This window comes from Esox lucius, chromosome 14 (assembly GCF_011004845.1).
Source record: "Esox lucius isolate fEsoLuc1 chromosome 14, fEsoLuc1.pri, whole genome shotgun sequence".
Taxonomy (NCBI): Eukaryota; Metazoa; Chordata; class Actinopteri; order Esociformes; family Esocidae; genus Esox; species Esox lucius.
Window position 1 is genome coordinate 32,088,917 of NC_047582.1, and position 21,849 is coordinate 32,110,765.

General features: G+C 44.7%; 1 protein-coding gene across 4 annotated transcripts in view; it reads left to right on the forward strand.

The window, feature by feature from the left end:
- Positions 1–21,849, forward strand: part of LOC105021690 (protein eva-1 homolog A) — an 82,762-nt gene that overhangs the window by 16,289 nt on the left and 44,624 nt on the right. For 3 of the 4 annotated variants that reach the window (XM_013137229.4, XM_034297114.1, XM_020053728.3), the window contains exons 2-4: positions 10,659–10,882; positions 13,995–14,118; positions 15,444–15,596. In XM_013137229.4, the coding sequence (XP_012992683.3) occupies positions 10,659–10,882; positions 13,995–14,118; positions 15,444–15,596 (501 nt within the window). Of the gene's footprint in view, positions 1–10,658; positions 10,883–13,994; positions 14,119–15,309; positions 15,351–15,443; positions 15,597–21,849 lie in introns of those variants that run through there. The other variant, XM_020053729.3, reaches the window with a different exon arrangement.

Genomic DNA, 21,849 nt, shown 5'->3' on the forward strand with positions numbered 1-21,849 from the left:
CTGGCTTCTAAGAGAACCTGATCGGTAAGAGTATACCTGACTGTTTAGAGTCTACCTGATCTTTAAGAGTATACCTGATCTTTAAGAGTATACCTGACTGTTAAGAATCTACCTGATCTTTAAGAGTATACCTGACTGTTAAGAATCTACCTGAGTATACCTGACTGTTTAGAGTCTACCTGATCTTTAAGAGTATACCTGACTGTTTAGAGTCTACCTGATCTTTAAGAGTATACCTGACTGTTTAGAGTCTACCTGATCTTTAAGAGTATACCTGACTGTTTAGAGTCTACCTGATCTTTAAGAGTATACCTGACTGTTTAGAGTCTACCTGATTGCTAAGTGTAATTGCTGGGTAAATATATGAATATTGCAGTAGGGCACAGGAGTTCCAACACGCCCCTCACCCCCCTCAGGGAGGACGTCTCCTGAGGCTTTTCATGGTTGGAGAAGCAGGAATATTTCTATGTGGCTCTCACCACCACGGTGACCTAAAACTACAGTTTTACTGCCATAGGCAGGAAGCATCCCACTCATTCTGCCCTGTGCGTACAACAACACGCGTTAGTACCTGGCAAACCTCAATCTAATTCATCTGGCTTTTGTCTTTTTTTTTTATTACCTTCCATTACAATCCTTCTGCTCTGGTTTTTGTTGTTGTTGGTATATATATCCTAGTATATCCTAGTAATCACTGGAAGAGATACAGTAGCTTAAGTACATGCGCACATACAGACTCAGTCTCACTCATTCCGCCCTCACTCAGTGATTCACTCCCAGGTTTAGTGCTGAAGTCAGACTCAAGTTTAGGTTTATTGTTAAAGTGTGTTTTATGTATGACTCAGGTTTAGGTTAAGTGTCGAGGCGTGATTCAGGTTTCAGGTTTCTGTATGACCATGGCAGAGGTAAGTGTGTTAATATTGCTCATTCGCGTTGTCTATGTAGAAATGGGCAGTAATTGTTTTGTTCGTCGTAATAATGTACATTTGGGATAAACGAGAATGTAAGTGGTTCGTTGTTCCAACACGTTGAGATGAATGGGTCTTGATGATATTCTGGTCTGTAGGACCTCCACGTGACTCTCCGCTGCCCATACTTCATAAATCAGCCTGTGTATGATTGGTTTACTTTAACCTAACAACCACTGCTACGTAATCTCAGGGGAGCGTCGTTTATCTGTGCTTAATGTTGTGGCTTGGCTGGATAGCAGTCCATTGGGAGTGGGAGAACGATTTGCTCGGGTCCTGACATGAGAAGTATTCGTTGTAGCAAACAGGTTTTCCATCGTAAGCGGAAAGCAAGCATTTTGTACAGGACATATTTTGGTATTCCGGCATCATTGCAGACCACTTTCTTCCATTTGATAAAAGTGTCCAGAGATCCCAATGGATCCCAGTAGATGAACGTGCAGGGTTTTTTGCCATGTGTTTACTTATTTTAAGAGCTACGTCTTCCTCATCCTGGTGACCAAAGTTGCGCAGTCACTTTTTGGTAGTTGCCACCCGTGTACTTTGAATGGGGCAGGAGACACATGTAATGATGCATGCTGTTGACCAGCTCTTTCGTAGACATTTTGCCGGCGGTCTGGAATGTTCTCCACTCAGAGACCATCCGTCGGATGGTAGAATGATTACTTTCAAATTGGGTCAGGTTGGGGTATGAGAAGGTTGTGTAACCTTTTGCACAGATTTTTTTGCAACGTTCTCTGGCTGATCATGACCCAGAGGCGACGGCGGTGCCCGGCGGCTGCCAGCTGACCCGGGTTCGTACACTGTTAACCCTTAGGTATCGTTTACTCAAACAATGTTAGTAGGTTTAACTCAAGGTTCATATGCTGTTAACCCTGAGGTATCTTTTACTCAAACATTTCTAGTAGGTTTAACTCAAGGTTCATATGCTGTTAACCCTGAGGTATCTTTTACTCAAACATTTCTAGTAGGTTTAACTCAAGGTTCATACATTGTTAACCCTGAGGTATCTTTTACTCAAACATTTCTAGTAGGTTTAACTCAAGGTTCATACACTATTAACCCTGAGGTATCATTTACTCAAACATTTCTAGTAGGTTTAACTCAAGGTTCATACATTGTTAACCCTGAGGTATCTTACTCTAACATTTCTGGTAGGTTTACCTCAATGTTCATACACTGTTAACCCTGAGGTATCTTTTACTCAAACATTTCTAGTAGGTTTAACTCAAATTTGGTCAAATGTGACTAATGGCTTAACATGTTTAAGTGACACTGACCTTTACTTGTGTTTTTTTTTTAGTTTAGAATAAATATTTTCCCATCATGCTCCACTGAGAGCCAGGGCCTTGCTGGAAGGGTTACACAACACAAAGTTCAAGAAATTACAAGTTGGAAATTACTTTCTTGCCACTGTACTAAGTATCAAAATAAGGCCTTTCTCTGATATATAATGTATTAAGAGATACATATTTATACCCACATGATGGACAAAGGATTGAATATTAATGAGGTCATTAACCATGTCTGTTATTAACATATACAGTCATGTGTGGTGAACCTAGAGTCCATTTGAAAGGGCATATATATATATATATACACACACACTCTGTACAATGAAACTGTGCAATGTATTCCTGTCACAGTTTCCAAAGTTTCACTTTTTTCCTGTTCACTAAGTTATGACCGGCTGGCGCTTATTACAATAATTAATTGAACTTACCAGCGCCTCCCCGAACAGGTACTGGCCATTTCTGAAATGTACCTACTCTGAAAAGCAGCCCCTCAGTTTGCATGGATGTAATCCAACGCATGTTTTGCGCACAGATTTGTGCTTACGCATGATTGACCAATGAGACCCCTGTGGATTTCTCCAGCCAGGCCAATCCTGCGCTTGAACGCTAAATGCTGATATTGTTCCATGAGGTTGAAAGGCCTGCCTTTTTTAAAACATGATTGTGCGTAGGATGTCATATAATCATACATCTGCCCTTGGCTGGTGTTTGGCCGATGATGGTTCCGTGCTCTATGGGCTTGGCTCTGTGGTCTCGGGGGCAGAACCGTGGTGGGACCTAATTACTATTAAGACCTGAAGCCACTGGACACTTCTGGCCTTTTAAATACCACATCCTACAGGCACTGTGTGCTCTGCTCTTGTGTAGTCACTCTGTCATTCTCTCTCTCCCTCTCTCTCCTTCCTGACCTCTTTAGAGTGATGCCAAAGGCCAGAGTATGGCTTGTGTTAGCGGGGAAACTTCCAGGGAACCACCTCCGAGTTGGTAATGACCACTTAAAGGGAATTCTTCCCTTTGCTCTTGTGCTGCTGCAAAGCATCGCTGAACTGCTGTAGCTCGACGGCTGTAATTTACTTAAAATATCACCAATAAAATCACGATGCTGTAAGGCTGCGAATGCTTAAATACCAAGATGAAAGCCTGTGAATCTATTCTTAAAAGTATTTGTACGGGAGAAACGTTTTTGAAAATTGGCCTAACAATTCAACTACCCCATTCAGAATGTAGACATTATATTGTATGTTTTTTCTAAAAACATTTAGCAAAAATGTAATGTGATTGTTTAAAGAAGAACATGCATTACTGAAGTTATTTAGTCTAGTACTAAATGTTGCTAGTTGGGGCCTTTTTCCTAAAAGCCTACTTTAAAACTGTGAACCACTGACTGTGTATGACTTGCTTATAGCTGATTGTAGACAGATCAACAAGGATTTCTCAGTGGTTATTGTGGAGAGGAACAGTGACTCTACTAAGCAGGCATCACATTTCTATCAAGTTTCTTCAGCTGGCATAATGTTAGGTCTGCCAAGTTATTCTGTGGAGCTAATTGAGAAGGTGAAAGAAGGACCTTCGCTCACTCAAGCGTCTTCCCAGGTTCGTGATTATTGCTTTTCAGATCTAATTGAGTTATTTTGTGGCCTTGTCGACTAAATATATTTGTGTGATTGCTATTCCTTCATTTCCATCTTCTAATAATTTTTACAGACGCTTCCCGCTGCGCGGCTACAGCCCTTCTAATCTTTTGTCCCCTTGCTGGGCAACCCATGTGATGACTCAACTCAATCCAGACAACTCAACTCAGATCGCTGTCCTCTGTGTCACGGAGGCTCTTCACAGTGCCCGAGCTGACGCGCTCCGCACCCCCCCCAAAAACTATCCACACCCTTCAGCTCCTTGAACTGTTGGCTTCTCTCCACCCTCTCAGGGCTGGAGGTCTCAGGCTCTCCACACACTTGGATTGCGTTCTACCTGACAAGCCTCTCCTACCAGGTGACATGGAGAAGATGTGTGCCTGCTCCATTGGCTGTTACAACTACAAGCTCTCAAGCCGGGGCCCGATTCTAGGTCCTCTTCTCTTTTCACCAAGTCACGGAGATACGGTCTCTTCTGTCATTATTATCTGGATGACAAAGAACTCATTCTCTTCTTCCATCTGCTGACAACCAGATTTTGACATGCATTTCTTTAAGTTGGGAAAGCAGGGTGACCATTCTTTAAACACATTCAGAAACCCTACATCTCAAAGAGTATTTAAAATATCTGCACAAGGCCTGGATTTGCAGATGATAACAGAATGTACACAAAAACTCCTCAAATAAAAGCAGAAAATTTCAAAGAAATCCTTGCAGTTACAGTTTCCAAATGAATTGTTTCAATTTTCAATGTAACCTTTTTGGATTTCAAATCATAACACTTCTGCTTCTACATAGTAAGAAAAAGTTATCTTCTACATTTTATCGCTGTTCGGTTGCTTATAATTTGCTAAAATTAAGAAATGTATTAACTGTTACTTTTTAGTGTTGCCCATGGGGATCAATATGGGCCATCCACAGCTGCCTTATGGAATTATTTGACTGTATTGTGTTTTCTAAAAGCGTCATAACGGAGAGAACATAATATCTTTACCCTGTAAGTATGTGGCTTTAGCCTACAGCATAGTTTCCCCCCCGAGCTGAGCAATTCTCCAGGGGGAGACAGTGGCGTCTTTCAAACGGAGGGGAAAGCCTAGAGAAGAGAGTAATCCCTACCAGCGACAGACAATCCCCCAGACTGCTGGCTGCAGTCAAAGGGACCCCCCCCAAACCCCACCCCCCCACTGCTCATACCTCAGCGCATTCCTGCCCGTGCCCTGATACACCTCGGGAATATTAGAGGGAGCGCCGTGCCCTGGGTTGTATCGGGCTAGAAAGACATCATGACACAGTGTTAGCATGGAACGTGGAGGCCGATGCCATATGTGTGGCTGTTTGAGGCTGTCGACTGAGACTGTGATTCGACACTGATTGGAATGTGGGATTCTGATGTTTCTCAGTGTCCCAAAAATTGCTCATCGTATGTCTGATGAAGAGGGAAAAGAAAGCCATGACAAGAAATGAAAGAAAAATGTGTTTATAGTGCTTAAGACCATATCAAACTATTTAGAATATAGATGGAGATCAAGCTATGAATGAAAAATAGGATTTTGTTGCAGGTACAGGAAATGAGCACAAACATAATATTGCCGAATCTATACAACAAAAAAAAATATATTTTCAAAAACCATATCAACACGTAATCGTATAGATTTCCCCCCCAATCACTGGTGTTATGAAGTCTTTACTTAGCATTATTGAGGGGTGTAGTGTAGATTATATTTGCGAGTACATTTCCTGAACATTCAATGTAACCCTGTCTCTCACAATAACTCCCCTGCTCTCACTTTTCACTTTCCCTCTCGCTCTCTCACTCTCGGTCTCACTCTAGCACACTCCCTCGGTCTTACTGTGCTCATGTTGAGTCTATGGGCAGAAGTGATGTTCGAAGAGCTATGCGTGGATCCACGTCTCAGGATTGATCTAATCATTTCTTAACAGGAAGTCCCTGTGCGACTAAGGATGGGGGGTTGGGGGGGGCGAGCTAGGCACCCATGTTGACATTACACGGCGCTCCGTCCCTAATCTCCGTCCTACCTGACCCCTCTAATGCTGCGGTTAGGCCCGCGGGGAAACGTCACATGACCGCAAACGAGGAACTAATTACCGCCCGAGACCTCAGGTCCTCAGGTTTAGCGTGTTGTGATAGGCTCCCGCGGTGGGTGGTAGGTCACATGACACTGAGTGGAAGTCCAATTATGGCCGTGGCCTGGACATTCCAACAGAGCCGTCTGACAGGCTGATACCTATCACATGACTTGGGAGTTACGAGTGCGAGCTGCTACTCTGCATGAGCTGCAGTGGCGTTGGTCGAGTTGTCTCGGCCCATACACATGACAACACCTGCTTACATTGGAGATATTGGCTGTTTGTTTTCATATGTAGTTTATGAGGTTTATGAGGTGCCTTGTCGGGAGAACTGTAGACTGGCCTAGGAGCCCAGACCTGAAACTTGGTGCACATACTCCGCTGCGTGCTGTTTCAAATCTACCCAATTGTTCTTTCAGCAAGACACCCCGCTGTCTATTATCAAATAAAACAAAAAAATGCATCTTAAATGACTAAGAACTTGACTAACCCAGCGTTACACGTTGAGGCTTTTTTTGTAGGAAACATGAAAACATCTAGTGAAGGAGGAGTGAGGCTAGTCACCAAAAGAATGATGATGAAGAGAGAGAGAGAGAGATCTGCTGTTTTCTCTCCCTGCTGTTACTGTCCCTCGGAGCGACACATGTCATTGGCTGTCTGGTTTACACAGGTGTCTTAACCCCGCCTGATTGTTGGCCATGAAAGGAGGTGTCAGTCAACAGGTGGGGGATTGGTGGGGTGGGGGACAATGGTTACGATCCTCCTGAGATGAGAGAAGAAGAAGGAGAAAGAGAGCTTCTTTAAAATAAGCCCTCGGGGGGCGGTTGTGAGATAATGTGTTTGCTTTTACCCACAATCCTAAGGCAGGATGGGAGAAGGGGTTGCAGTGTTGTTGTTTCTTTCTGTGCTCTAGAAAGGTCTGCTTAAGAAATCAGGAGGAAAAAAATTAACATTTAGGCTATGTTGTCACCTTGGAGCAAAATTTGGAGCAAAACTGGTTGAAGAAACAAACAGCCTGGATTCCATTTCCAGTTTTAAATATTTGAAAATACAATGGCAAACTTGTAACTAGATTTGTCAAAAGGGTTGTTGCGTAAATATGTTCTCTAATAGAGTTAGAGTTACTGTGAAATGTTTCCATTCTTATTGAATTCCTCAGTTTCCTCCATCTCTCTTCTCGCTTGGTAGTTGCCATAGTTTGCACGTGGCAAGTGGCTGATTGGCCGGAGGGAGGGCAGGCAGCACTGGGCACATGTCCTCTCGTGGTTTTGGCATTGGTCCACAACAAAGCCTAATCCAGTGGTAGAGTTTGGCCAAGTAGGCCTTCTTATGCCCACGTCCTGGTCAGGTTTAAAGATCTTCAGCAACATGAAAATGAAGCCCCATTTGCCTGGCTGATTCTGTTAACAAAAAAGTTGAAAAGGAAAGTTTTGAGTGAGGATTAGAAGCATTCAATTTACATTGGTCTCTTAATGTTAAACCTGTTCCTCACTCAAAACCTTCCTTTTTGACTTTTTTGGAAAGGAAAGAAAAAGGTGCAGTGGTCTCTTAATTTTTTCCGGAGCTGTATGTAGAAGAAAAAAGCACTATCGAGATTTATAAAAGTGCTTTTGGAAAGAAGGCTAAACAACAGCCGACATATTACATAGGCCTGGCTTCTGAACGAGAGGGTGAGGAGCTGGTCAGAGGATGGCAGATGATGATGATGATGAGAGTCCTGATGAGGATTTTGGAGATGTCTAGTCTTAGTCTGACCTGCTGGACCTGTCTCCAGGTTTTACATTGGATAACATGGTTTTCAGAGAAAGGTTGTTGTCATTGCGATTACCAAGTGTGTGTGTGTGTGTGTGTATGTGCGCGTGACATTTAAAAAATAAGTGTGTAACATTTAAAAACGTTATTGAAGGTGAGGTTTGTAAAAAGACACACTATTTCATGGACTTAAATTATAGTTTTACGGTAGTAAACATTTTCTTTTGAAGGGGAATAGATTTTGATCTCCCTATTTAGATAGCTAAATTAGATCTGTGTGTGTATGTGCCCTTTTATGCACTTTGCAAAAGTCTAGCTTGGCTTTGGACTTTATTCAAAGGGAAAGAAGTCAAGACTCTGCTAAGGCCTCAGGCATTGTGGCTTTGCCTTTAAAGGAGCCTACAGTTGCAGGTGACAGTGTTTGAAGCTACTCAGGTAACAGTCAGTACAACAGATAACAGTCAGTACAACAGATAAGTCAGTACAACAGTGACAGCAGGGGCCAAACCAGGCTCCCATGTTTCTGCAGTCCCCATGTTGATTATGAGCTATGGGAGTTTCATGACCTTTCTATGGAAATACTGCACTGTTAGAGGTTACCATGGTAATAGTAAAAAGGTTTGTGTGTGTGTTGGTGCGCATTCGTGCATTTGTGTGTTGTCGTTTTGTTTTGGCATGGTGCCTACTTCTTTGAACAGGCTGTGTTTGCAAAGCACTCAACAGTGGAAACCTGACATTTTACATTTTAATGTACACTTGGCTGAGTAAGTCACGATACTCTGAGCTGGTTCTTGAGTTTTAAAACCAGGATATGTTTTTTTTCTTAAAATGGGTCTCCTGGTTCTGGATGAAGTCAGTCAGTGTTTATTATGTATTTTCTCCATGTCATTTTTCAGGTGATGGCACAGGCAGTCATGACTGCCTTGCCACTGGGACAACACTGGAATGACAGTGTGTTTCCCTTATTGTAAAGACTTAAAGTGAACGGGAACACGAGGTCCCAACCTTACTACCATTTGTACTTTAAAATGTTACTAGGGAAAGCACCCCCCCCCCCCCAAAATTCTCTATATTCCCTGCTCTGTTGTCGGAAAAAACGAAAATTATACTGTTTGGGATGTAGCCATTGTTTGTCCTTGAGGACATTTGTACGGAACACTCCCCCAACAGCTGTCAGTCATTTGGCTGAATAGTTCCCGGAAAGCAGTAATGCAAAAAAGACACTGTATGAGGTGAATGAAAGAAAAGAAGGAAACAGCAATAGAAAGAAAGAAAGAAAGAAAGAGAGAGTGCTCCCGACTTTATCTGCACTCTCCTTCTCACAGGGAGGAATGTTAATGGTGCCTGTGCTTTGTGATGGGAGTCATTTCAACTGACTGACTGACTGACTGACAACAATGACAGGAATCTGTCAATGGGAATGCCCGGGAATGCTGGCTAACACTGGAATTAGCTTAAGCATTTTGAAGGACAAGCCAGGCCTGTGGGGTTTTCCACGTGAACAACATCATCAAAATAATCACGATTGTTTTCCAATTGGCCAAGTTTTTTGGGGGGTTTTAACTCTTTTTAAATAATGTAGTTCAAAACACAGTTGATGACTAACTGCCACTCTAGCCTGGGATGAGACTTGGTACCACTGACAGAAACGTTGTTATTGATATGGGTTAACAGGCTTAGCTCAGGATAGCTTAGGACTTTAGCTCAAGTCTGGCCTCTGGCATTTAGTCTGGAGGCTAAACATGTTAGAAGCTAATGAGGCTAGGCGACAGGATAGACACAAAGCTATTGTTTTCAATTGGGAGGCTAGTGAAGCCGAGTGGGCAGAACCTAGGGACAGATCCAACGGGAGCCAGATCCAACTCTGCGTTTCGTGGGGGTAATAACTAAATCTGCTTTGCACTCAAAACAACGCCATTTTGAGAGACTTGTCACAAAGAAGTAGTGCACTCATCATTCTATACAACAGTTAACCTTATAGAACCAAAAATTGCATCAAGATTGGTTGTTCGTTGATTAGGCATTCTGGCTTTGTGTTTATCTTGTGGTGTTGTGGTATCATTTGCCTCGAGCAATGTTTTTTGTTTTCCTTAGGTGCTCATTTGTCAAGTCTGTTCATGTGTAACACAATTTATGGACCATGGAAACTGGGATCCTCCACTGAAGGTTCCTACTTAGATCCCTCTAGATTGCAGACCCATCTACGTTCCTTCCCCCAGGGGTGACTGTGTGTTTTCACACTCCACAGAGCGTGTTAATGAACTAAAACAGAAACTGTTAGCGCAACATGCTGCACATTACTGGCTCTCTCAGTATGACATCAATACCATGAATTGCAGGCTTATCGTAAAGCAGAGGAATGTTTCTTCTAAGGTGGTCCAACCCAGGAGAGACAAAGGAAATGTTGTCTTTGTGTACCTGTGTGTGTGTGTGTGTGTGTGTGTGTGTGTGTGTCAGAGTTAGATTGGCATAGCTGATTGACTTATTGTCCAGTATGTTTTTCGGGTCTTTGATGCCAGTTGACTGATTTAACGGCTGCAGCTCCATGCCACAAGTTCTTAGAAGTCTTTCAGGACAGAACACGCCCTCATGTATCCTAGTGAACGTTCTGGAGAACAAGACCTGGTTGTGGTTTAGGGGGGTCTATCTGTACACTTAGGAAGTTATAGTTAATTATCTCCTATTCATTGAGTAAGTCGGTTGGTAGTGTGGGTCTCTTCGGGTGCTCACAGTCCTGCTGCTCTGACCGTCAGATCTAACAATTCCTGGAGAAAGGACTAGCACCTCAGGAAATACATTGATCTAATAAAGGCTTTTCTGCAAACCATCCTTGAACACCTCTGACGCCTGATGGACTGATTGTAGGTGTAGGTGTGCAGCTGTTTTTGGTCACTGCAAGTCACCATGGTCTTCTTATCTTGCAGGTTACCTGACCAAAGTACTGAAGAACTACACCGAGCAGGCGTGTGACGGTGACTTCCTGTCAGTTCGCTGCCCACCACGCACCACCATCACGGTCCAGTCGGCATTCTACGGCAGGAAAAGCCCCTCCCACCACCAGCAGTGCCCCTCCTACCAGAGACACACTCTTATGGGGACACAACGACTGGAGGATGATACACACTGTAAAATTACCACTGCACTACAGGTAACTGTAACATGACCACTGCATTGCAGGTAACTTTAACATAACCACTGCACCACTGGTTATTGCACTGCCAATAACTCAGACATGACCACTGCGCTACAGGTAAATGTAACATGACCACTGTGCTACAGGTAAATGTAACATGACTACTGTGCAACAGGTAAATGTAACATGACCACTGCGCTACAGGTAAATGTAACATGACCACTGTGCTACAGGTAAATGTAACATGACCACTGTGCAACAGGGAAATGGGCCTCACTCCATAGAGTGGAGTGGTTCCTTTTTAAAATCAGGACGAACAGACATTTTTTTCCCCCTCAAAATTAGATGAACTTAAACTCATAGAGGAAGGATTGTTTGAGGACAAATGTACAAACATGCATTGTATTTTACATTTGCATCTTAAAGCATGTAGTTATATATTATTATATTATGGAGCAAGCGGTAAAGCTTCATATGACACCAATTGTGATTTTAGAAACAAATGTCAGCCATCCCTTCTCTATAGCGCTTCCATTCCTTCAGTTGATGGTCTTGTTTTTCCTGGTTTAAAATCTCCATATAAGCACCTTATTTACAGTCTGCCTCTCCTGTACAACAACAGTTACAATACTCATGAAATAATGGTCTCCTTCTGTTGGTGACCTCATCCAGGTTGTTTCCTGAAAGCTGCTAATTAAAATGGACCATATTATTCTCCCTCCAGGAAACAACACTTTGTGCAGCTTTCATGTGAGACCAGGGCCTGCATGCTTTTCTTTCTATTAGATCACAATGAACTGGAATACATTGATAGGAAGGACCAGGACGGATCCTGGATCCATGCTCTTAGAATGGAGACCTGGGCCTCTGAAACACTGTAATGCTCTTGGGATTTGAGAAAAGGTTGAAACCATTCTCTCCCATGTGTCCTCTCCCCCTCTCCCTTGCTGGGTCCTTATCCTGTCTTCCACTCATCCTCCACATCCCTCCAAACATCTCACCATCTCTACAGAGCCTGTCGTTGTTTGGCACCTAAAGCCGTCTGAGAAACTCCTACAAAAGGCAATAGCCTTTACACAACGACAAAACCCTGAGGGGTAAATCCTTGGCTACGCCAGTGTTGCCACCGGTTGCGTAACGCTTCGTGTGAGGATGTTTTTCCGGCAAATTGCACACTTTAAGGAGAAGACAGGAAGAGGCAGACCCGGCTAGCCTGGCTCCACGGAGCTGTTTCATGGGGTCTTTACCACAACATCCCGTTTTAAATTGACTGGGGATGCAATGACTGGGGCTGAAGGCCTCCTGTGGTGTTTGGCACACATGCACCCCTACCGTTCCGTTGCCTCGGTATTCCTCTTAATGGCTCACTGATTACCACAAGTGCTCAGATTGAGATGCAAAGAGAAAGAATGAGGTGCCATCAGTGCAATTATTATGCTGTTCTCCTCTTCCTTTTGCCCGGGCCGCAGGTGGGGGGGGGGGCGGGGGGGCGGGGGGTTGGTTCTTCCTCTTCGTGTACATTTTTATATTTAGGGCAGGCAAAAATGTATGCACATCTATAGATTGTTTTCTACTTTCGTTGTGCTCTATGACAAACCAAGCAATACCTCACTGCACCTGTTACAAACTTACTGAATCTGTTAGAACCTCAATTCACCCAATAAAATCTTACTGCACCATTTTTAAACCATATACTTTTACAACCTCACTACACCTGTTAAAACCTCACTGCGCCTGTTAAAACCTCAGTGCACCTTGTTAAACCTCACTGCGCCTGTTAAAACCTCAGTGCACCTTGTTAAACCTCACTGCGCCTGTTAAAACCTCACTGCACCTGTTAAAAACTCACTGCGCCTGTTAAAACCTCACTGAACCTGGAAAAACCTCACTGCGCCTGTTAAAACCTCACTGAGCCTGTTAATACTGCACCGTGCCTGTTTAAACCTCACTGCGTCTGTTAAAAACTCACTGCACCTTGTTAAACCTCACTGCAACGCTTAAAATATTGCTGTTACTGCTTCAACATCACTACAAATGTTTCCAGATTTACTGCTGTTGATGGGACACGCTGTCTGAAACATCTGGTCTGTCAGCAGTGCTTGCATCCTCTTTTAAGGGCCCTATTTTCCATAGCCTGGCGGTCTGTTGTATTGAGCCAGGAACCAGCTGGGAAAGGTTAATTGATCCAATCCCAGGGACACCAATGTGAGCCAAGCAGTTAATCAAGTACGGTCCCCATGTGCTCAATGTGGCAAGAATTCACAGAAGGTTGGTTTAAAAGTGGAAGCAGAACTTTGGTTGGACATTTTCTGCAATTGACAACGGCATCCTGTAAATTGTAACAGTTTAAACGTGAATTGCTGTCATGGCGGGGTTGACTGCACGTTTTCCCTTAATGTTGCACGGCCGCGTGACATCGACAGTGTGATGGTTGAGCTGGAGATTTCAAATCTGGCAGCACACGACAGCCACACACTGGCAGGGTTTCTTCTACATCGCTGAGTTGGTTGGGAAGTCACCACTTGTTGTATGCCAGCTTTGCCCGGTGGCAGGCACCAGCCTTCAGATCACACCTCACAGCGCCACACTCTGCGGTGAATCCTGAATTGGCTCTTAACGACTTGAGGGCGGCCCACATCAATAGTGGGATGCATTCTGGGAAACGTTTAGTGAACCCATGCCCTTTTTTGAATTTGTGTAGACCTCAAAGGGGTTTGGTGAGGGATGGAATGAGAATTCTGGTATTCCTTGTTGTGGAATGTAGTAGAATGTCAAAACAAGGAGGAGAAGGATATATGTAAGACTGTGAAATCTGAGATAAAAAGGGGACTGGAGCTCCTCTGGAGCCTGGCTATAGTTCCCATGGCCTGGTAGGAGGTGGGGGAGGAGGTGGGGGAGGAGGTGGGGGAGGAGGTGGGGGAGGAGGAGGGGACGATGAGGGGTGTTTGAAGTGGTTTCAGGTTTGTGTGCCACCGGTCTCACCAACACTTGATTTTTCTTCTTATCTCTTTCACTCACTCTCTGTCTGTCTCTATTTCTTGTTCTCTCTTTCTGACTCTCTCTCTCTCTCTCTCTCTGGTTCTCCCTCCCTCTCCCTGCCTACCTTCAATCTGTTGTTCGGTCGTAGAAAATGTTGGACGAGTGCCAGGACAGGAGGAGCTGTCAGGTCCTTGTCAACAGCCGTCTCTTCGGGACTGACCCGTGTCCCAGCAGCAGTAAATACCTCGTTGTCTGGTACAAATGTAGGCCTAGTAAGTTCCTCGTCAGCCCGGAACCTCTTCACACACACACGCACGCACACACACACACACGCACCCACAAACAAGTACCCACACACGCACCCACACACACGCACCCACACACGCACCCACACACACGCACCCACACACGCACGCACCCACAAACACGCACCCACACGCACACACCTACACGCACCCACACACGCACACACACACACGCACCCACAAACACACACACGCACCCACAAACACACATACGCACATACACCCGCACGCACACAAACAAAAAATACACAAAGACACAACAAACACGCATGAACACCTTGGAAACCGTCTTACGTCATCCTGAATGGGCGTAAAGTGGAGGAGAGGCCACGGTCTTCGTGATGTAGACGTGTTTAGCCATGCACAGGTATTCCTTACACTGAGCCACTCTGACCCGTGACAGTCGCGCGTCCTCAGTGGCTCCACTCGCCAGGAAGTGAACACAACGGACATAGGGGACGTGGGACAGGAATGCAGCCTGGGACTAAGAGGGGGGGGGGAGATGGAGACGGACTGAGCGCCCAGCTCTTCCTTTCTCTGTCTCTCTTTCCCTCTCTCCCTCCCTCTCTTTTTTCCTTTTCAGAGCCATTGACACCTGCTTTTTCCACTCCCAGATCCCACAGAAGCATGTCGCTCTCGCCAGAAGTCACTGGCTAAGTGGCAGAGTACACAGGAGCTGTTGATTGGTCCAGGGTCAGCCTAGGGGAGGGGTCTGTGAAGTGAGTGGCCAGTCACAGCACTGCGGTGGCACCATGGCTCAGGGAAACGGCGTGAATGGGCTTCTAGAGACTGTGAGAAAGTGTGGGGTGACGATTCTTCACTGAAGGACGGAGGGAGGGAGGAACAGAGGGAGGAACGGAGGGAGGAACGGAGGGAGGTACAGAGGGAGGAACGGAGGGAGGAACGGAGGGAGGTACAGAGGGAGGAACGGAGGGAGGGAGGAGAGAGGTACAGAGGGAGGGAGGGAGGGAGGGAGGAGAGAGGTACGGAGGGAGGAACAGAGGGAGGGAGGGAGGAGAGAGGTACGGAGGGAGGGAGGAGAGAGGGAGGAGAGAGGGAGGAGAGAGGGAGGAGAGAGGGAGGATGTAGGACTCTGATGTTGCAGTACAGAAAGGCAGGCTTATAACACCAGGAAAAGGATGACGGCCAAAGTACCTAGAACACACACAGACAAAAAGTAATCCTGAGACGCAAAAACGGTAATAGGTGTGTGTGTGTGTTTGTGTGTGTGTGTGTGTATTTACTATAATATTGAAGTAAGTCCCCACTGTCCCCCTGTCCCCCCTCTCCAGACGAGTATAAGAGTAAGGTTGCGTGCGAGGAGGAGAGGATGAAGCTCAACTGTAAACGGGGGATGCAGATCGCCATCTACTCCGCCATGTTTGGTCGAACCCAGCAGGGGACCCTGGAGTGTCCGGCGCTGCACAGAGGCGCCCCCACCGTAGGTAGGTCCTGCACCTTGGAACAGGTATCAAACCCATATCCACCTGGTCTCTGGAGACAAACTGAACCAAACCACTGCCGGCAATTTGCTTCAGCAACACATGTGGTTGCCTCTAAACCAGACAGGAATTGTAACCTGTGACCCCACTGTGTTCCTCTCTTTTACTTCCCAGAGCCCTTAAGGGAAGTGTCCCACATATTTCAATATTTCATTCTTCAGACTTGCCAATAGGGCATGGATAAGGGGTTAGAGGTCAGAGGGTAGAGGATGGGGGCAGGGTTTATGGAAAGGGATAGGGGATATGTCAATGGGCTGAGCTTTAGCTCAGTGATACACCTCACTAGTGTAAGCTGATTGGGAACCAGATCTCCCTCTCTCTCTCTGCATTCTATTATTGGCCTGGCTAAACACTAAACCTGGTCCTGGATCAGTGAAGGTCACGATGTAATCAGTCATACAGTGTGTATGGTGGTGGTGTGTTCATGGGGTTTAAAATGCTTGTAGGATTTGTGTGTCAAAGCTCCGGTTTCCGGTCACATTCATGCAGTAATGTCGTTATCTCGGATAGGCGGATTAATTCAGTCGTTTGATTAAAGCGTTTGAAAAGCGTGGACGAGGCTGACTTCAGGTTACCTGATGGGACTTTGTCAGCTGAATTCCCTCACCCTGGGCTTACCTGGTTGGCTGGAGTCATCTGCAGATCAAATGAGCAGCTGGAACTCTGATTAAGGTGCTTGGTAATAATTCAAAAGATCGCTTAGAGAACCAGGTGTTTAAATCGCTGTGTGTTTACGGCCTTGAGCAGTAAGGTGTTTACATGACTAATGCCATAGTCGGCCTACTGCAATAATCAGTTTCAAATCTAAGTATTAGTGTGGATGTAAACTTACCCATTGGGATATAGAAACTACACACGCATTCACAAACACACACACACACACAGCCATGGGCAGTGCTGGCTCTAGCCTTTTAAGGGCCCTAAGCAAAGTTAAATTTTTGGGGCCTCCTCTCCCCTATCGGTCGAGGGGCCCCCTAGCGGTTGGGGGCCCTAAGCGACCACTTATGTTGCGTGTGTCTGGAGCCGGCCCTGAGCGTGGGATATGTCAACAGACACCAATGACTTCTTCATCCACAGGGGAGAAGTTTCCATTAATACAGGGACAGGGTTGAGTTCTGTGTGTGTGTGTGTGTGTGCGTGCGGGGGGAGGCGGGTCTACATAGACATCACAGGCAGCAATGTTGTTAAAGGGAATTTTAATTGCCACAGCATTGTTGGATCTGGGACAGGTATCACTCTGACCACAGAGTGGCTCGGCATCAGCTATTCCAGGGTTCTTATCGTGAGTCATCCTGTGTGTGTGTGTGTGTGTGTGTTTGTCTATTTTTGTGTTCCAGGGGAATCATGGCCAGTAGGCTGAATTGGGTGACACTCAGGGTGCAATAAGGCTGCCTTCAATAAGATTGACATCATAATGTCATTGTGTGTGCGTGTGTGTGTGTGTGTGTGTGTGTGTGTGTTGCCTTTATGTGATGTCATAAGGTGGTGGCTGTGTTCCAAATGACACACTATAAACTTCCCTACTTTTGACCAGGGCCTACATGGTCATATTTAATGTCCTGTTTTGACCAGGGCCCACATGGTCATATTTAATGTCCTGTTTTGACCAGGGCCCACGTGGTCATATTTAATGTCCTGTTTTGACCAGGGCCCACGTGGTCATATTTAATGTCCTGTTTTGACCAGGGCCCACATGGTCATATTTAATGTCCTGTTTTGACCAGGGCCCACGTGGTCATATTTAATGTCCTGTTTTGACCAGGGCCCACGTGGTCATATTTAATGTCCTGTTTTGACCAGGGCCTACGTGGTCATATTTAATGTCCTGTTTAAACCAGGGCCCTGGTTTAAATTAACTCATTGTTATACCTGAAGCGAAGCCACTGAGCGTCCTGGAACTATGCAAACTGTCTTACAAACGTGTACATTTTTAAGCTCCATGGGAATATTCCTACAGGATGGTCAAATTAGAAAACGGTGCGGTCTGTAGTCCTGTCTGTAGTCTAGTCTGTAGTCTTGTCTGTAGTCTAGTCTGTAGTCTTGTTTGTAGTCTAGTCTGTAGTCTTGTTTGTAGTCTAGTCTGTAGTCTAGTCTGTAGTCTAGTCTGTAGTCTTGTTTGTAGTCTAGTCTGTAGTCTTGTTTGTAGTCTAGTCTGTAGTCTAGTCTGTAGTCTAGTCTATATTCTAGTCTGTAGTCTTGTCTGTAGTCTAGTCTGTAGTCTTGTCTGTAGTCTTGTCTGTAGTCTAGTCTGTAGTCCAGTCTGTAGTCTTGGATCACTTGGCCGTTCTGTGGTTGGCTTTGCAACCACACAAGAGGTGACGAGGTGCTTGAATGTCAGGAAATGACACAGGAGAGACTTAGTAGCGGTTACGCGTAAGCGGCCTGTGTTTCGGCTTCACAGGATTGTTTTCTGACCCTCTGACTCAACGGATGTTCTGGTATCAGTTGACAGGAGGATGTGTGTGTGTGTGTTTTAGGTCTAATTATACTCATGGGGACCAAATGTCCCAATGAGTATAGTAAAACCAGAAAGAATTTGCCTCATAGGGACATTTTGCTGGTCCCCATGAGGCAAAAGTAAATTTCCAGGTCAGGGTTTAGGTTTAGGGTCAAACTTACAATTCATTTTAGAGTTAGAATTGGGGTTTCTTTAAGGTCCAGGTGTTGTTTGTTAGATTAGGGTAAGGGTTAGGTTTAGGGTTACAATTAGGGCAAGGGAGAATGCAATTTCTATTTTCTGGTCCCCATGAGGATAGCCATACAAACTTGTGTGTGTGTGTGGGTGTGTGTGAGTGACCGCAGGAGCTAATGACTAAAGTAATGGTTGTGTTGGAAGAAATGTCAGTCTGTCCTCTGTGTGTTTTGTTTTTGGATTATGCTTTCCGTATGCATGCTTTTGTTTCGCTTTCTTCTGTGAAGTGTATCCGTGAACAACGCAGCACTAGGCGTGTGTGTGTGTGTGTTTAATATGTGAAGAGTTGATGATATATTCCAGCATGACTCATGGTGGAAGAGGAGAAGGGTTATTCATCCATTGTTTTGGAGCTTCCAGGAAAGGTGTGTGGGTGTGTTTTGGACCATTCCAAGGAAAGGTGTGTGTTATTGTGTCTAGTTTTGGGACACGTTGTTCAGATTTTGTTGCGTCGCTCTCTTCTCAGCATTTGCTCATTGGCTCCACATTTTCCAAGTCTGGACCAATTGGGCAGCGCTACCTGTCTCTTTTATTTGTATAAAAATAATGAAAGTAAAAGATATGATTATGAGGGTTTGATGTGCAAACCGTGTGCTTTTATTTGTAGGTTGAATGAAGGAGGGGATCGTCCATGTTGTATCAGGGTATCATCCATATAGTATGAGGGTATTTCATCCATATCGTATGAGGGTATCATCCATATTGAATGAGGGTATCATCCATTTAGAATTAGGGTATCTCATCCATGTCCTATGAGGATATCATCCATACAGTATGAGGGTATCGTCCGTATTGCATGAACTATTTCAAAATAAAGGCATGTTTTTGTCCCGCATTTCAGGGGAGACCAAGAGATATTTTGACATACAGCCCCACTGCTGTCTGTTGCCGGGCAGGGGTGCTCCTTAGCGACATAACTGCATGCATTAAAAGCTGTCAAATGTCTAGTCCTTATTCTGGGCTTTGCGTTTTCATTTGGAGTTGCTTGTGTATTGACAACAAACGACAACTAGTCGTAAAGTAATGTTAATGTTACCGTGGCCATCGTGAGGCTGATCGTATACATCAAACAGAGACCTAGTCAAAGCATTAGGAATGCCCACTGTTGGGTATGTTAAACAGAAAGCACCTGTCCCAAAGGGGAAACTCTCTGGGAGTTAGACGTGAATGTGTTTGCCGCTGGTCTTGGCACAAGACTTCCTCAGCTGAACTGCTGAGAGGCCGGACTGCAAGGGGCTCACGGTTTGGCTTAAAAACGGGATTGACTATAAAGTACTTAAAGGAGCCCATATAGCTCTGTAAAAATGTATGGTGGACAGGTGAGACGAGAATCAACATGTCCCAGAGGGATGGCAGGAGAAAATGAAAAGGAAACGCCTTTCTACCTCAACTGTGAAGTATCTTGGCGGGAGCTTCGTGTTTTGGTCACGCGGTGCTACTGCTGTTACTGGCTCACTTGCCTTGATTATGTCATTACTGATGGAGGCAGCGTCTGATGGAGGCAAAATCTATTTTCTGCTCTGATACATCCAGATGCCTGTGAACTCACTGGATGGCACTTCATCATGCAGCATGTCAGTAGATCCACGGCCAACAGACCTTTGCTTATCTTCATCACGTTGGCCTCAAGGCAGGTGGTGAAGGCCAACAATCATCATGCCAGAATTTGTGATAGTGTTGCAATAGACAATACCCTTGATTACATATGTAAGCGATTGAATGTTATCAATTCACACTATTGGCCTGCTCTATTTTTATTTCCAGATAAAGTCTGAAGAGAACATAAAACATGGGTGTTACTCCAAACGTTCATGTCCAGGCTTTCCGAGATGGAGTGGGCAGAGATCTCAGTGTCCTGGTAACGTGAGACAAGGCACGGACAACTTGAACATTTAGATTGTCACAGACGGTGCCGGCCTGAAAGCCCATGGACTCACAAACACGAAAATGAAAAGGATCGTTTATCTGTCCTTTGGTCCGTGGCTTTTTGTTTTATCCCAAGGGGATTTCATGTTTCAGTGTCTGTTTGAACTCTGTCAGACCTCTGTGTATTTTCCCACCCTGATTATTGGCCACTCAGCTGTAGATTACATTTATAGGAAGCTTCACCCGTGTTCCCTCCAATGAAGACCAGTGAGCAGTCTCGACCTATTGACCTCACTGTCTGATCTGACACCCGGTTTCCTGGTGGATATGTGATCATTTCGTTTTTCAGGGTTGGATATGGGCGGCTGATTTGACACGCAGACAGGGACACCACACACACACGCAGACGGGGACACCACACACACACACACACACACACACACACACACACACACACGTAGACAAGGACACCACATACACACATAGATGCGGACACCACACACACACACGCACACGTAGATGGGGACACCACACACATACACACACAATCTATGCAGATTAAAAAGAACATTCTTGGGGTTGACCTCCCCTGGTTCCCATTAGCAGAACTCACACAGGCAGAAATCCTTAGGACAGCCCCTATATACACACGCATAGAGATGTGTGAAACATACATAGCCCATAGAGATGTGTAAAACATACATAGCCCATAGAGATGTGTAAAACATACATAGCCCATAGAGATGTGTGAAACATACATAGCCCATAGAGATGTGTAAAACATACATAGCCCATAGAGATGTGTGAAACATACATAGCCCATAGAGATGTGTGAAACATACATAGCTCATAGAGACGTGTGAAACATACAAAGCTCATAGAGATGTGTGAAACATACGTAGCTCATTGAGATGTGTGAAACATACATAGCTCATTGAGATGTGTGAAACATACATAGCTCATAGAGATGTGTGAAACATACATAGCTCATAGAAATGTGTGAAACATACATAGCTCATAGAGATGTGTGAATTGGGTACTGTTCATAAATTGTTTGTGTTGCCGAGCTAGCTACTGTTGCTGAGTTAGTAACTAACATCATGAATTTTAGCTAACATTATAAATTTTTTGTAATACATATTACGAGATGCAGTATTCCCTGCAGTGATCGGCAGGGGGTAAGGTATAAACATTTCTACAAGTTTATTTCTACAAGTTCATCTATAAATATTAGCTGTACATTAGCACATTACTTTTAATAAAAACAACAAAAATAAACCTGTTGGAAACTTTGTGCAGAAGGAATGAAATAAACACAATAGGGCAGTTACTGGTCTCAGTGCTATTTGGGAAAATTACATTAATTGTCAAATCAGTCAGAGAATGTTCATTGAACATTACAAAACATTTACAATTGAAAGACACAGTGCATTCAAAACATTAAATAGGTCTTCCAAACACTGAGGGATTTTGAGGTCTGGATGTTTCTGTGAGTAGTTTTGAGGCAGTTTGTAATCAGCGAGCTGTGTGTGTGCACGTGTCTGTGCACGTGCGTGTGTGTGTGTGTCAGCAGGGGTCCAATGAGAAAGCTGCGACCTATTGAGGTGTGAAAGCATTAATAGGCTCCGGTTACGACAT